We start from the raw sequence: 14372 nt of genomic DNA, 5'->3' as shown, positions 1-14372 counted from the left end.
AAAAAAGTAGCCTGAATGTGTTTTAAACAAAGGAAGATTTCATACTACATTATTCCTAAACACAAAACAATAATTTTTTTTCATCTGTTCCTCAACCCAAAAGACATCAATATGATCCTGTGTAGGAAGAATAATTGGCTGACCTGAGAGATGGTATCCGAAGTGGCTTATAACTATGATTACAATTAACAAAGCATTTGTACCAATGAGGTAAGGGAGAAATTGGCAATTTCTCATTACCTCATTGGTACAAATTGGCATTTGTACCAATGAGGTAAGGGAGAAACGAATAGCAACAAATGTGCCAATAAGGGTAGTGGGCCAGGCCTTAGGGAAGACTGAAAAAGCATGACATTTGTGACTACAGACCTGTCAATAGCAGTACACTGAGAAAAAGCCTTGGCCTCCACATGCATTTCAAACCATGCACAGATCCATATACTGTTCATTGTCCCGAAAGGGCCAACTTTCTGTCTAGAGGCAATTCAAAGCCAGCTGAAATTTTAGGAACTGCTTTATAATGTAACAGCTTTAGAAACTGCTTCAACATCAAAAAAGTTGAAGTTGGTTGTGAAGCAGCAGCAAAATTTCACTCCAAGTGTTAAACATATTCAAAGAAGCGGGACTATCATCCAACGTTTTAATGATGACAAGGGTAATCTTGACTAAATGAACTTTTGTCTTAACAACTCACTTTTCTAACCCTCTCCCAATGTTTTCCCCAGCGTCGCCACACTGTAGACACTCCCGCCCATTAGTCACTTAGTGGCCGTCTCAGTCTCTGTTATCAGATAGACTGTCTGGGTATTGCAGTGCTTGTTCAAGTAACCCTTGTTTTACTTAATAATGGCCCCAAAGAACAAGAGTAGTGATGCTGGCAATTCGAATATGCCAAAGAGAAGCCATAAAGTGCTTCCTTTAAGTGAAAAGGTGAAAATTCTTGACTTAACAAGGAAAGAAAAAAAATCTTATGCTGAGGTTGCCAAGATCTACAGTAAGAACGAATCTTCTATCCGTGAAATTGTGAAGAAGGAAAAAGAAATTCGTGCTAGTTTTGCTGTGGCACCTCAAACTGCAAAAGTTACGGTCACAGTGCGTGATAAGTGCTTAGTTAGGATGGAAAATGCATTAAGTTTGTGGGTGGAAGATATGAACAGGAACTATGTCCCGGTTGATGGCAGCATGTTGTGCCAGAAAGCACTGAGCCTATATGACGACTTCAAGGAATCCTCTGAAATGAATGACACCAAGCCATTTACTACAAGTAAGGGATGGTTACACAGATTCAGCAATAGGTTTGGACTGAGAAACACAAAAATTACTGTAGAGGATATCTCTGCTGATGAAAAAGCTACTGCCACATTTCCTGCAGAGTTAAGTTGAATAAGGAGGAAGAAGGTATGTATGTATAGGAAAACATAGTGTATACATAGAGTTCAGTCCCATTAGCAGTTTTGGCATCTACTGGAGGTGGGGTGGTGTCTTGAAACTTATTTCCCGCGGATAAGGGGGGATTACTGTACATCAAAAGACTGGCTGTTGGAAAGTTTTCTTGCCAGCAACAGAGGCTGGAAAAGGCGATGTAGTCGCCACTTACAGAAAGGGAAGAAAAAAAGGGGGATCGAATAGCTTCCCTGGCTGGAATCTCCGGTGAGGAAAAAACTACAAAATTACTCTATTTTGTGCTTTACATACACATCTAAAATCTTTAGGCTCGAGTTTTTTAAACTTTTGAGTTTAATTTAAGTGAACAGTAATGTCTCAGCATTTTCAAAATTCATGAGCTAATGAAAGTTGAGAAGCAAAAAATAACCTGGGGAATGGATTTGAGTAAAATTGCTCAGCGGTTGACAGAATAAAACGGGCTACAAATCAGGTTTTCTGCTCTCATTCCATGGCTTTTCCTCAACTTTCTTTTTAAATGTCGAGTGAGAGCTTGAGCAGCCTTCGGGGAGGTAAATAGAAACAGAAGCGTCCTTTCCCCTTGCCCGTCCAAAGTTGGAGCAACATTCTCTTTTGAGGTAAGCTTTCAAAACGAATAGTTCTTTGTGTCCCAGAGGGTGGTGCAGGGCAGAGGAATTCTCCTAGCGGAGCACGGAGGCCGGCAGGCCGGCCTGAGGCTCCCCGGACTTTCCCGTGTTCTGGCTTCCCAATTTGCAGAGAATCTCGCGTGCAAGAGTAACTGCCAGTCTTGGACAGCAGCTGAGGGGGCTGGAGCGCCGCAGGGAGCAGGCTGGAACTATCATCAGCCTAGATTTTCGCCCCTGAGCCCCGGCTCCCCTCCCCCACCCGAGCGGCCGCGCAGGCCCCAGGTGCAGCCATGTTCTCGATCCCACCACCCGCGCCTCCATTGACAGTCCTTGCCGGAGAGGGCCGGGCGCCGCACTCTCCGCGTCCCCGGACTTGGGGTTCGCCCGCGCGACGCTTCCTGGGAGTCGTAGTCCATCGCCCCCGCCATTGCGTTGATGGGGACGAATCAGAAACTACAACTCCCGCTGGGCGGTGCTGCCAGTGCGCACGCGCAGCGCGCCTTCGAGGAACAAAAAAAAAAAAAAAAAAGAGGAGGGTGAGAGAGAAGCTCGGTGAGCAGAGAAAAGGGGCCACCGGTCGCCCCCCCGCTTCTCCGCACGCGCTCTTTAGCCGTGGCCGCCCGCCTGCCGCGGTTACCTGGGCCTCTCTCACGGTCCCTTCTGATTGGATCTAGACGCTGAGCGAGGCCCTGCTAGGGCGGCCATGCGGCGGTGACAGGAGCTCGGTTGAGACGCACGGGCCCCTCGCCCTCTCACCTCCTGTCCGCTAGCCAGCTCGCCTCACCCCGAGGCTGCTCCACCGCGGCCGCAGCTCGTGCACGGCCCACACTCGCTTCCCTTCGGCACCCCGACCCCAGCGCTGCCTGGAGGCGGCTGCACTCGGGTGAGTCCCTGTCGCCTTATACCCCGTCCCCCTCCCCAGTTGCCATCGCGAGCAGGGCCTTTATTTGAGACTCCCCCTGCGGGGCCTGCAGGGGCAGGAGTCTGGGGACCGTCGGCAGCCGTGTTGGGGTACCCAGCCCCCCCACCTCGGGCTGCCGGCGTTGGGGGTGGGGCAGGAGCAGACGCGGTCGCGGGGGACGACAGTTGCACGCGCGCGCCTGTGTACGCATGGGGGAGGGGTGCGCGCGCCGGCGCCTCGTGGGGGGGGGTCTCACGCGTGAGGCCTGCGCGCGAGCGAGCCTGTGGCTGCGCATGCCCGGCCGCTGATTGGCCGGCTCGAGTGGTGCGGGTGCGCGCGCGGTGCCAGGCTCGAGCGGTGGGGTCGCGCTTCAGCCTGGTGTCTCTGGGGCTCGTGCGCCCGGGCAGCCGACGCTCAGGATTGGCCGGCGGGCGGCAGGGGCGGTGCTGCGCTGCCTGGTAACTGCGGCCGGCAGGCGGGGGAGCGCGGCCCCTCCCAGTCCCCACCCCTGCCCTTCTCAGCCTGCACCCAGGTGGAGCCCGGAGAGGGCTTTGTCCCGGCCCGGCGGGCGCGCCTTCCCCGCTGGGCCTGTTCTTGGGGGGAAGTAAACACAATGACCGGAAGGAAAACCTCAGCCTTTAGGCTACGAAAATAAGCCGTCTAGATTGGGCCCGCACCCAGACGGGGTTTCAGGGGAGGAAGGAGACAAAAAACTGTCTTCTTTCCCCTTCCTCGTCTCCTCCGCTTTTGCTTATCCAAGTTCTGTCTTTATTAAAGCGAGGTTTTTTTGTTGTTGTTTTGTTTTTTTTTTAGTGTTATGGTTTTGCGCTAATTTGCGGCTGGGAGTGTTCAGATGATGTCGGGTCCTGTTCAAGTAGTGCTCACTCCTGCGAATGCGGGCTCCCCCACCCGTGCAGACTTCTCACCCTCTGCATTCAACTTTGCTGCAGACAAGGGCTTGTTAGGCCACAATGCCTGAAAGTAGTCTCTGGGTGTTGACAAAACAAAAGGGGAAGTTAGTTTGCAAATGGTAATGTACATTAGTGTGTACTAAGGTGGCAGGGTGTTTTCCCCTGGGCTAAGGCCTATGTTTTGGGATGACTGATCTTATATCTTGATACAGTAGACTCCCCTCCCCCCCTTATCCGCGGTTTCACTTCCTACAGTTATAGTTGAGGTCAGAAAATTTTAAACTGAAAATTCCAGAAATAAACAGTTCATAAGTTTTAAATTTCTCGCGCCGTTCTGAGTAGCGCGATGAGGTCCTGCTCTGTCCCGCCCGGGACGTGAATCATCTCTTTGTCCAGCGTATCCACGCTGTATGCGCTACCAGCTGCTCGTCACTAAGTAGCCATCTCGGTTTCGTATTGCAGTGCCTGTGTTCAAGTAACACTTATTTTCCTTGATAATGGCCCCAAAGAGCAAGAGTAGTGATGCTGGCAATTCGAATATGCCAAAGAGAAGCCGTAAAGTGCTTCCTTTAAGTGAAAAGGTGAAAATTCTTGACTTAATAAGGAAAGAAAAAAAATCTTATGCTGAGGTTGCCAAGATCTACAGTAAGAACGAATCTTCTATCCGTGAAATTGTGAAGAAGGAAAAAGAAATTCGTGCTAGTTTTGCTGTGGCACCTCAAACTGCAAAAGTTACGGCCACAGTGCGTGATAAATGCTTAGTTAAGATGGAAAAGGCATTAAGTTTGTGGGTGGAAGATATGAACAGAAAATGTGTTCCGGTTGACGGCAGCATGTTGCGCCAGAAAGCACTGAGCCTATATGAAGACTTCAAAGGATCCTCTGAAAGGAATGACACCAAGCCATTTACTGCAAGTAAGGGATGGTTACACAGATTCAGGAATAGGTTTGGACTGAGAAACATAAAAATTACTGCAGAGGCTGCGTCTGCTGATGAAGAAGCTACTGCCACATTTCCGGCAGAGTTGAAGAAGTTGATTAAGGAGGAAGGTATGTATGTATAGGCAAAAACAGTATATTTAGGGTTCAGTATTATTCGAAGTTTCAGGCATCCAGTGGGGATCTTGGAACATAGCCCCTTTGGATAAGGGGGGACTACTGTACATATTTTTGCTTCGTCCATTCTTAAGCTACTGTGATCTACTGCCTTGTGCTTTCCTTTGGCTTGCTTCTTGGCATCTTGGCTCATACCTGTAGGCTGGAGTGACTTTTTTCTTTTCAGGCTGTGGAACTTTTTCTTATATGCAGTCACTTCTTTTTTAAAGCCTTCCCTTATGTTGTTTGGTCAGAATTTGCTGTTCTTCTTAAGTTATCCTAACTTGTTTGTTCCTCTTGCGAAGTCATATTTATTTTCTCTAGGAATGTGTTTGGTTCTGCATTGTGTACATGAGTCTGGGCTAGTCACTAGGTATTAAACTCCTAGTTAGGTAGGGATTAAGCCTTTTCTGCCTTAGTCTCTCTCCCCCTTACAGTCTGCAGCTGTCAAAGTGCTTTGCACATAGTAATAACAGTTAACATTTGAATATTTCCTATGTGCCTGGCATTGCTCTTAATCCTTTTTTTTAAAATTTAATCTTCAAAGTAATCCGGTAATTCCATTTTAAAGATAGGAACAAGCCTAGAGAAGCTGGGTAATGTACTCTTGATTACCAAGCAAGTAAACCTTGACTTCAAGATTTGAATATAGGCATTTTGACTCTTACCCCCTAAGCCAGTGGTTCTCAAACTCCAGCAGTGAGCATCAGCATCTTCTGGAGGGCTCATTAAAACAGAATCACTAAGTACCACCCCAGACCTTTGATTCTGCAGGTCTGGAGAGAGGAAAGGGGGCATGTTTGTATTACTAACTAGTGTCCTGGTGGCCCTGAAGCTTGAGAACCATTCACCATGGTGCAAATTAAGTTTTTTTTCTTTTTTAAATTTATTATTATTTATGCCTACAGCACCTGGTCTTCCTAGGTGGTCTCCCATCCAAATACTAACCAGGCCCAACCTTGCTTAGCTTCCAGGGTCATGGACCATGGCTCCACTGGGGTGCGAACCCAGGACCTTCTGCGTGTAAAGCAGACGTGCTAACCACTACACTATGGAACCACGTCCAAATTAAGTTTTAAGTGAGGAGAATTTATTGTAGATGTTTGCTTTTTATTACTATAAAACTAGATCTTAACTAAAAATAGCTTGAACTGTTTACTGTAGATTGCTTGGAAAACTGAGTTATTTTATTAGTCATGATTACAAAATTGAAAGTTTAAAAAGTCCAGTTTAAAAAAGCTATGGATATTTAAGTATGAATAAAATTACAAATCTAATAATTTTGGTCTTTTTCCCACCATCATTCATTTTTTAATTTACTCATGGCACAGGAATTTATCTCCCTCCTGAGATGCTTAAAGCATCCCATCTGAATATAAAGTCTAAGAAGCTAGACGGGGTGGGGTGATAGGCCTGTGCTTGGCACTGAGATAAGTTGGGCCCGGCAGGGGTTGGCTGAGCAGCTGGGGCTGAACAGCCAGAGCTCCGCCCCCACACCTCCAAGAATTTGGCTTACTTTTAAGACTTTGTCATTAAAGTTGTAGGCTTTAAGGTTCTTGGGGCACAAGTCTTGTTGATAAAGTAATCTCACATTAGGTAGGAGAAATGGGATTAGTTACAGTTATGTTCTGTCATTTTTGATGACCCATAGATTGATGGTATGTTCCAAAACAAAATATAAAAGACAAGGTCCCTAATCCCAGTGTTATTATCTATAGGAGCAGTAAATAAAACACCGAAAAATTACTAAACATTTAGCCTTTTCTTTTATTACTGGTGACTGGCTTATTTTCATTTCATTCTACCTCATTCAGTTCTACCATTATTTCATTCTTTACTGAAAATGAGTTTTTAAATATTTCAATCCTCTTAACAGTTGTGGTTATAATTAACATAAAATTGTCTTAACTTTTGGGTTAAACAGATGCTGATCTAGTGCTTTTTATGGATGTCTAAGGGAAACTTTTTGAAGTTGTTTTGAATACTCTGAGAATGCTATTTTATTTTTTAGAAATGCATTAGAGGCAATTTACCTGAAAGATTATTGCTAAGAATTAATGGCAGTCTACTAAAGATCATTCATAGTATTTTTCTTCAAAAATACATTTATTTGGGTTACGGTTATTTGTTACTGACTGAAAGAAAGTAGGAAATGCAGTTAATCATTTCATTGTGATTGTAGTGTCATGACATTCATTGTAATCAATGGGCTTAAAATGCCAGTATAGCAATATGAAGAATAATACTCGATTAACCAAAGTATAGCTGAGGCTACCTGTCTGGTGGAATAAAATTAAGAGTTAGTATTTTAGAGGATGTATGTATACTGGAAAAATTATGTGGATAAATCAGGAGTGCTGAGGGTATTATCTTGATGTTTTTCTCTTTTTTTCCTCTTTCTGCCTTTACCATTTTTCTTCTCTCTTGTCCTTTACTGGAATTCTCATTACTGCAGTTTTCCTGTTTTTGTTTTTACTTTTTTCTCTTCGTTTCTACAATCCTTTTAGTATTCCATGCATGTTTCTGACACTACTACTCTGCTGTTTCCCACTTTGGCCTAGTGGGAAAGTAAGACAGAGTTCGATAGAGTCATGGATTGTCAGTTGATGGAGGAGTTGGTTGTGCTTTGGTTAAGTGTTATATAGGATTTTAAAGAATTGGATTATTTTAAAAATGTAACTGGAGAAGCAAAATGAATTTATAATTGAGAGAAGGAATATCGTTTTGTGGGCGTAGATTCTGAAATTAGACTGCCTAGATTCAAATCCTGGTCCTTGCCACTCCTGGTTGTGTTACCTTGGGCAGTTTACTTCACATCTTTGTGTCTCAGTTTCTCTATTTTAAAAAATGGGATGATGATAATAGAACCTGTTTCTCTTATAGGGTTGTCGTGAAGATAGAATGAGTTAAAAATGCTTAACGTGGTATCAGGTGTACAGTAAACAGTCAATAAATATTAGCCATAAAAATACTATGTTTGATACTTTTGAGAGATCGAATTTTTTTTCCTCCTCTTTTTAATTACTCCCCACCTCTACTCCTGACCTATGGATTTTGCCATTTCCGCTTATGGATGTTGCCATTTCTCCTTAAGAACTGGATCTCTGAAGGCGGGGCGTCTCCTCCCACATGCTCTGAGCATGCACCCAGGGCCTGGCACCCATCATGGTGTGGTCCGTGGCTCTACCTGGGGTGCAAACCCAGGACCTTCTGTGTGTAAAACAGACGTACTAACCACTACACTATGGAGCCACCCCTGAGAAATTGAATTTTCTAAAGAAATAAAATTTTTACTACTAATACTGACTACAAGGTTAATCTCCAGAAACTGGAGAATATGAAGTCTATGAAGGCAAGGACTTGTTCTTCCTGAGATTTTCCCCTTGTGACAAATTGTTTTTGCTTTTGTAGTAATGGTAAGGGAAATGTCCCCCCCACCCCCCTTAAAAAGTACTATATATGACTATAATACAGTATAATTGTAGAATCAGAGAGTAGTGAAGAGTTTGGTTCTGTTTAGGGTATCTGGTTAAAATGAGCCACGGTTAATAGGCAGAACCTATATATTTCTAATGTGTATATATAATGTATTATAGAGTCCGTCTACCTTGCAGATGGTGAATATATAATTGAAATAGTCTCTGGAACTGGTTACTCAACAGATAAATTCACCTATTTTCTATCTCTATTCTAAGTCTTAGAGGTAGTGCCTTCTTTCCCTGTTGAAGATGATGTATTTGAGGCAGAAACTAGTAAAGGAGTTGAACGGTAGTTGCAATTTCTTTGCTTTTATAGGGTAATTAAAGGAGATAGAGGCTTAGCTATCTTATTTTGGCTAGGTCCCATTCAGATGTTTTTACTAGAAATTGACAGTTTGATGAAAGCTGAGAAAACTTTGCTCCTGCATTGTTATAAAGAATTTGTTAATAAAGCTCTTACTATTGACTACAACATAAATGTGAATAGAATTTTGTCTGGATTGGGTTTTTGCACCAAAATTGGTTTAAAGAAAATGAAGTGTTGGAACCGAACTAAAATTAATAAATGGTCTTAGCTTCAGACTTTAAAACACTTAGGTTACATTATTTTAGTTGTCAAATGATAATTTGAGAAAGGATGACAGCATATATTATACTCCACTTTATACTTGGGGAAAGAACAGAGAAACTGACCCTAGTACTAGAATTAATTTAAAATTGGCTGAAGGGGTTAAAGGAGATCCATTAGCTCAACTTCTTCCTTGTATTCTTATTATTTTTTATTTGCCATTTTAAGCATTTTTAATTAAGTGGCATTAATTACATTCAGTGTTGTTAAAACCATCACTACTACTTCTAAAATCTCATCAGCCCAAATAGAAACTCTGTACCCGCTAAGCAATAACTCTATATTCCTCCCTCCCCTTAGTCCCTGGTAACCTCTAATCTACTTTCCTTCTCTATGAACTTGCCTATTTTAGATATTTCATACAAATGGAATCATACAGTATTTGTCATTTTGTGTCTGGCTTATTGCACTTAGTATATTGTTTCCAGGGTTCATATATGTTGTAGCGTATTTTGAACCTCATTCCTTTTTATGGTTAAATAAGGTTCCTTTGTATGATATACCACACTTCTCCATTCATCTGTTGATGCACATTTAGATTGTTTCTACCTTTTGGCTTTTACGAATATTGCAGCTGTAACATTGGTGTACAGTATATTTTGAATCCCTCTTTTCAGATCTTTAGCATATGTACTTAGGAGTGGAATTGCTGAGTCATTGTATTTTTCTTTTTAATGCTTTCCTTGGGGCAGAAATATTTGTATGGAACTGAACAAATCTCTAACAGGATAGAAAATCCTTGTAAAACGAGTTTGTCTTTTTGTGAAGATTAAATGTGCTTGCCATTTCTACCATGAGTACTTTGTTTCAAGAGGTTCCTTATAGGGATTAAAAATTTTTTTTTGGTAAAATATACATAACAAAACCATTTTCCTGATCTTTAACTGCACAGCTCAGTGGCATTAAGTCCGATCACATTGTTGTACAACAATCACATGTCCAAAATGTTTTCATCTTCCTAAACTGAAATCGCCCATTAAACAGTAATCCCTTCCACCAGTTCCTTGCACCCACCATTCTACTGTCTCTATGAACTTGACTATTTTAGGTACTTTATATAAATGGGATTATACAGAATTTGTCCTTTTGTGATGTTTATTTCACTTAGCATATGTCCTCAAGGTTCATCTATGTTGTAGGATGTCAGAATTTCCTTTTTAATACTCAGCGATTTTTGAAGTTTTTGTAGTATGGCAAAGCAAATAATTTTTAAAAAGCTAGTGTATAAGATTATATTGTAATTGTAGAAGCAGAGAGTAGTGATGAATTGGTTAAAACAAGCTCTGGTTAGACAGCCTATGAAGAGTTCTCATTGTATAGGTCTCATTTTTGAGAATTAATGTTTTTTTTTTTTAATTGCATTTACATACATGGTTCTTAGAGATTATAGTATTTTTTACAGTAAGTTAAAAATTGTTTTCTGATTATGTATTTTTATCATGTTCATTGCTTCTGTATAACTTTTAGAGTAAGTTTTTCGGGCATTTTGTAAAACAGTGGGGTAGTCACTTTACCCAACTACTTTTCAAGTTATTTCATAACTTTTTCCTATATCTGTAGCCTTATCTGTAGGAAAAATAACAAAATGAATGTTTGAGCTATTGTTCACTATTCAGCTTCTAGATTTTAAGCTTAGGAAAAGAAGGGATCCTTTCTTGCATTTGGAACAGTACTTATTCAGTTATCCAGTTACCCAACATATTGAGGGCCTTCAGTATGGTGGGGGTAAGTATTCTGAGGCTCCAGGATACAATGTTTCTTGAAAATAACGGTATGGGCAAATTTATATTGTTTTTTGAGAGCTTAAGGATAAAGACTCTTTAGTTTGTATATTGTCTCATTTATTTCTTTAGATATTTAGAGTAAGGTGATTTTTTTAAATTTAAATTTTAAAACAATCTGCGTATATTAGATGTAAGCAAAATTTCATGCTTTTGCACATGCACGTTTTAAAAGGTGCGCATACTTTATTTCAAAGCAGCGATTTATTGTATATCTTAAGCTTACACAATGTTATGTCAATTATATCTCAATAAAGTTGGGAAAAATAAGTAAAAATAAATATGAAAAAATCCAGTGATTTAACACTTTTCTGATGAATTTTCCTGCTCTGTCAGAATATAGATTATTTTATTTAGCAGTGTTAATCAAAGCAGTTAGTTGGGAAATTTTCATTTTATCAAATTTGAATTCGGAGAGTTTATATGTAGATAAAAAACTTTTAATAATATTTACATTTTAAATGCTTACTCAATTTACTGAATGCTGTGTGAAGCATTCTGTCAGGTACTTAATACATTCTGTTGACAACCTTGTGAGGTAAATATACATATTTTTGTCTTTTTCCAGACTAGTATGTTTAGGATTAAAGAATCCCAAGGTCAACTTGAATTCAGAACTTTGGCCTTATTCCAGAGTTGGTGTTCATAACAGCTTTTTGCTTTGTTGCCTGCCTTCTGGGGACAGTACTTTTAAAAAAATAAAGATGGACTTTTAGACCATAATTACTTCATTTTCATTTCCCCTTCCAATTTGTAGAAAGTTAGAAAAGGAACAAGTGATCCAACTTTTCCTGTACCAAATAGTTTTTAAATTTTGGGGTAAGGTCAAAGGGATACATTCTTTATGTATTGACAGAGGAAGCTGCTGTTTAAAAATCTAGACTACCAATTTAAAAGTATAATTTATGCATTTGTGAAATTTTTCTCTTAAATTGTAGGGCCCAGAAAAGTGGGTGTTCCTGAATAGCTGATAAGTTTTGTTTATTTGTTTGTTTTTCAAGGACATTGTTTTGGCTACTGTGAAACTTAGAATTTAACTTGTGACCCACCAACTAACTGGGCACATCCTCTTTCCTGGCTTCTTTTTATTTTGTCATTCTTCCCTTTGCCTAGCTTAGAAAAAAGTTAGCTATTTTTGTTAGATCTCAACATTTTTTTGGAAATGGTGTTAAATGTAACACAGTCGCACATCATTTCATATCTTAACCCTTCAAATGTATTTTATGTCATCTTGAGAGATCACTTGGTTTTTATTGATATAATTACCAGCTTTATTTCAGCAGATAGAAATTAAGAATTTAGTATATTAAAATGTAAACAGTCTGCTAATAAAAACTTAAAAGCCTTGACTTAAAATCTTGGTCAAAGGTTTGTCTTAGGGATTTCTAGTTTTATTTTTAAGTACTTGCCACTCCATGTTATTTCTAAAACTTAATAAAAGTTGAATGAACTAAAATCGGCTATCTGGCTGTTTTTCCTGTTTGCTGAAGTATCTATATTAAATATGTATGTTATATATAATTAATATTAACATTGTTAACATCTTAATATAAATTGTGATAATTTATATTGTTATTAAATATTTCTAAAATGGAACATGTGAATGAAACACCAACCTAATTTATTTCCCATTGGAAAGTATTGAGATTTACTGGTTGTTGTGCAGTCTATAGAGCTTTATTTGATAAACCTTTAGGTTGTTTATATTTTCGGACATACTTACCTTTATGAATTTCTAATCATTGCCTCCTTAAAATGCAAGAAGAAAAACAACCTATTTCAAATTTTATTTAGCTGATAGAGACAGATTGTAATCAGTAGCTTACTATTTAATGTCCTTAGCTCTTCTCCCAGTTAAGATGTTTTAAACACCTGTGACAGACAGCAAAAATTACAAGAATTAAAAACGCATGAAATAATGCAAAAGTAGGAGAAATTTTAATATGCTTTAAAAATTACCTTGGAACACTTTTAAACTCACAAAATACAGTTAACCCTTGAACAGCATGGTGTTAGGGGGTGCGGCCAACCCTGGCAGTTGAAAATCCCTTACAACTTTTGACTCCTCTCCAGAGCTTAACTACTAATAGTTTACTGTTGAGCAGAAGCCTTACTGATAACATAAACAGTTGATTAGTACACATTTTATATATGTGTTATATATTGTATTCTTACCTTGAAGTATGTTAGATGAGCGGTCCCCAACCTTTCTGGCACCAGAAACCAGGGCTCCTATGAGAATCTAAAGCCTGATGATGATCTGTGGTGATGCTAGCTAGGGAGCGGCTGCAGACAGAGGTGAAGCTTCTGCTTGTTGGTCTGCCACTCACCTCCTGCGGTGTGGTCCAGTTCCTGACAGGCCATAGACCAGTACTAGTCCACAGCCCGAGCATTGGGGATCCCTGAGCTAGAGAAAAGGAAATGTTATTAAGGAAATCATAAGGAAAAGAAAATAAATTTACAGCACTGTATGTATTTATTGAAAAATGCAAAAAAAAAAAAAAAAAGCTGCATGTAAGTGGACCTGTGCAGTTCAAACCTGTGTTGTTAAGGGTCAACTGTAGGTTCAAGAACAGTAAACAAACAAAATTTCCCACATAGAAACCCCATTCAGTTTTGCCAAATGTCACTTAACAGCAGAAGGGTCTAATCCAGGATAATGTTTTCACCCAGTTGTCTCTAATATATTTCACTTTAGAATAGTTCCTCAGTCTTTGAGTTTCTTGCCTTTGACCTTTTTGAAGGTTATAGAGCAGTCATTTTATAGAATATCTCTCAACCTGGGTTTGTCCAGTGCATATTGGGCAGGGTTTTCATTGTATTCTGTTGGATTGGATCACTCGGTTAAGATGGTTGTGTGCTTTGTTTTCCTTTGTTAATAAGTATTGTATGTGGCAGTACTTTGGGATAATGAGAATATCTGCTTTTTAGAATTGTGGAATCCTACTCTTTTTTTTCTCTTGAGGCTGGGAATTTTTTTGCTTTTTAGGAATGAAAGTTAGTGCATGGACTTAAAAATTCCGTTATAGTTGTTGTCCCAGTCCTTGAGAGAGTAATGTTTTTTTAAGATTTAGATATTATAGAAAATGTTAAAAATTAGATTAAATCTTATAGTGTATGTTGTGGTTTGAAAGAACATGGAGAATTAAGAGCAGTCAGGTCTAAATTAGATTCTATTTAATACTGCAATCTTGGGCAATTTATATTGTTTTTCCAAGTTATCAGCTGTTTTTATGTTTTTTAAAAAAGGCCTGCTTTGTAAAATGTGTCAGGCAGATGTCACCAAGATACAAGTTAATTTCTTTGGTATAATTCAGAAGACAAGCTCATAGGGTCAATGAATTACTTTAAACACGTTTTCTATAGAGACTACTAAGTGGACATAACTAGAACAAATGGTAGTATATTGAAAATATTTAAGACATTTATAAATTGTGTCCAAAATCTGAACTGATTGTACTAAATGTGTGCTGACATTTTAGGGATGAATGTTTCCTCTCCTGAAAAAGGAGAGGTAATTATAGTAATTATAGTTTGAACATGGAAG

General features: G+C 39.8%; 1 protein-coding gene and 1 non-coding gene across 2 annotated transcripts in view; one reads left to right on the top strand and one right to left on the bottom strand.

The window, feature by feature from the left end:
• Positions 1-2545: 2545 nt before the first annotated feature.
• GTF2I (general transcription factor IIi) overlaps positions 2546-14372 on the top strand; it is a 94270-nt gene continuing 82443 nt past the window's right edge. The window contains exons 1-2 of the mRNA XM_023537491.1: positions 2546-2913; positions 3745-4892. Of these exons, the coding sequence (XP_023393259.1) occupies positions 4340-4892 (553 nt within the window). The 5' untranslated portion in view covers positions 2546-2913; positions 3745-4339. The remainder of the gene's footprint in view (positions 2914-3744; positions 4893-14372) is intronic.
• On the bottom strand, positions 5924-5996 carry TRNAV-UAC. The gene has a single exon. It is a non-coding gene; the product is annotated as a tRNA-Val (tRNA).

This window comes from Pteropus vampyrus, unplaced genomic scaffold (assembly GCF_000151845.1).
Source record: "Pteropus vampyrus isolate Shadow unplaced genomic scaffold, Pvam_2.0 Scaffold193, whole genome shotgun sequence".
NCBI lineage: Eukaryota > Metazoa > Chordata > Mammalia > Chiroptera > Pteropodidae > Pteropus > Pteropus vampyrus.
The sequence above is the reverse complement of the archived record's forward strand: the minus strand, read 5'-3'. Positions and strand labels throughout refer to the sequence as shown.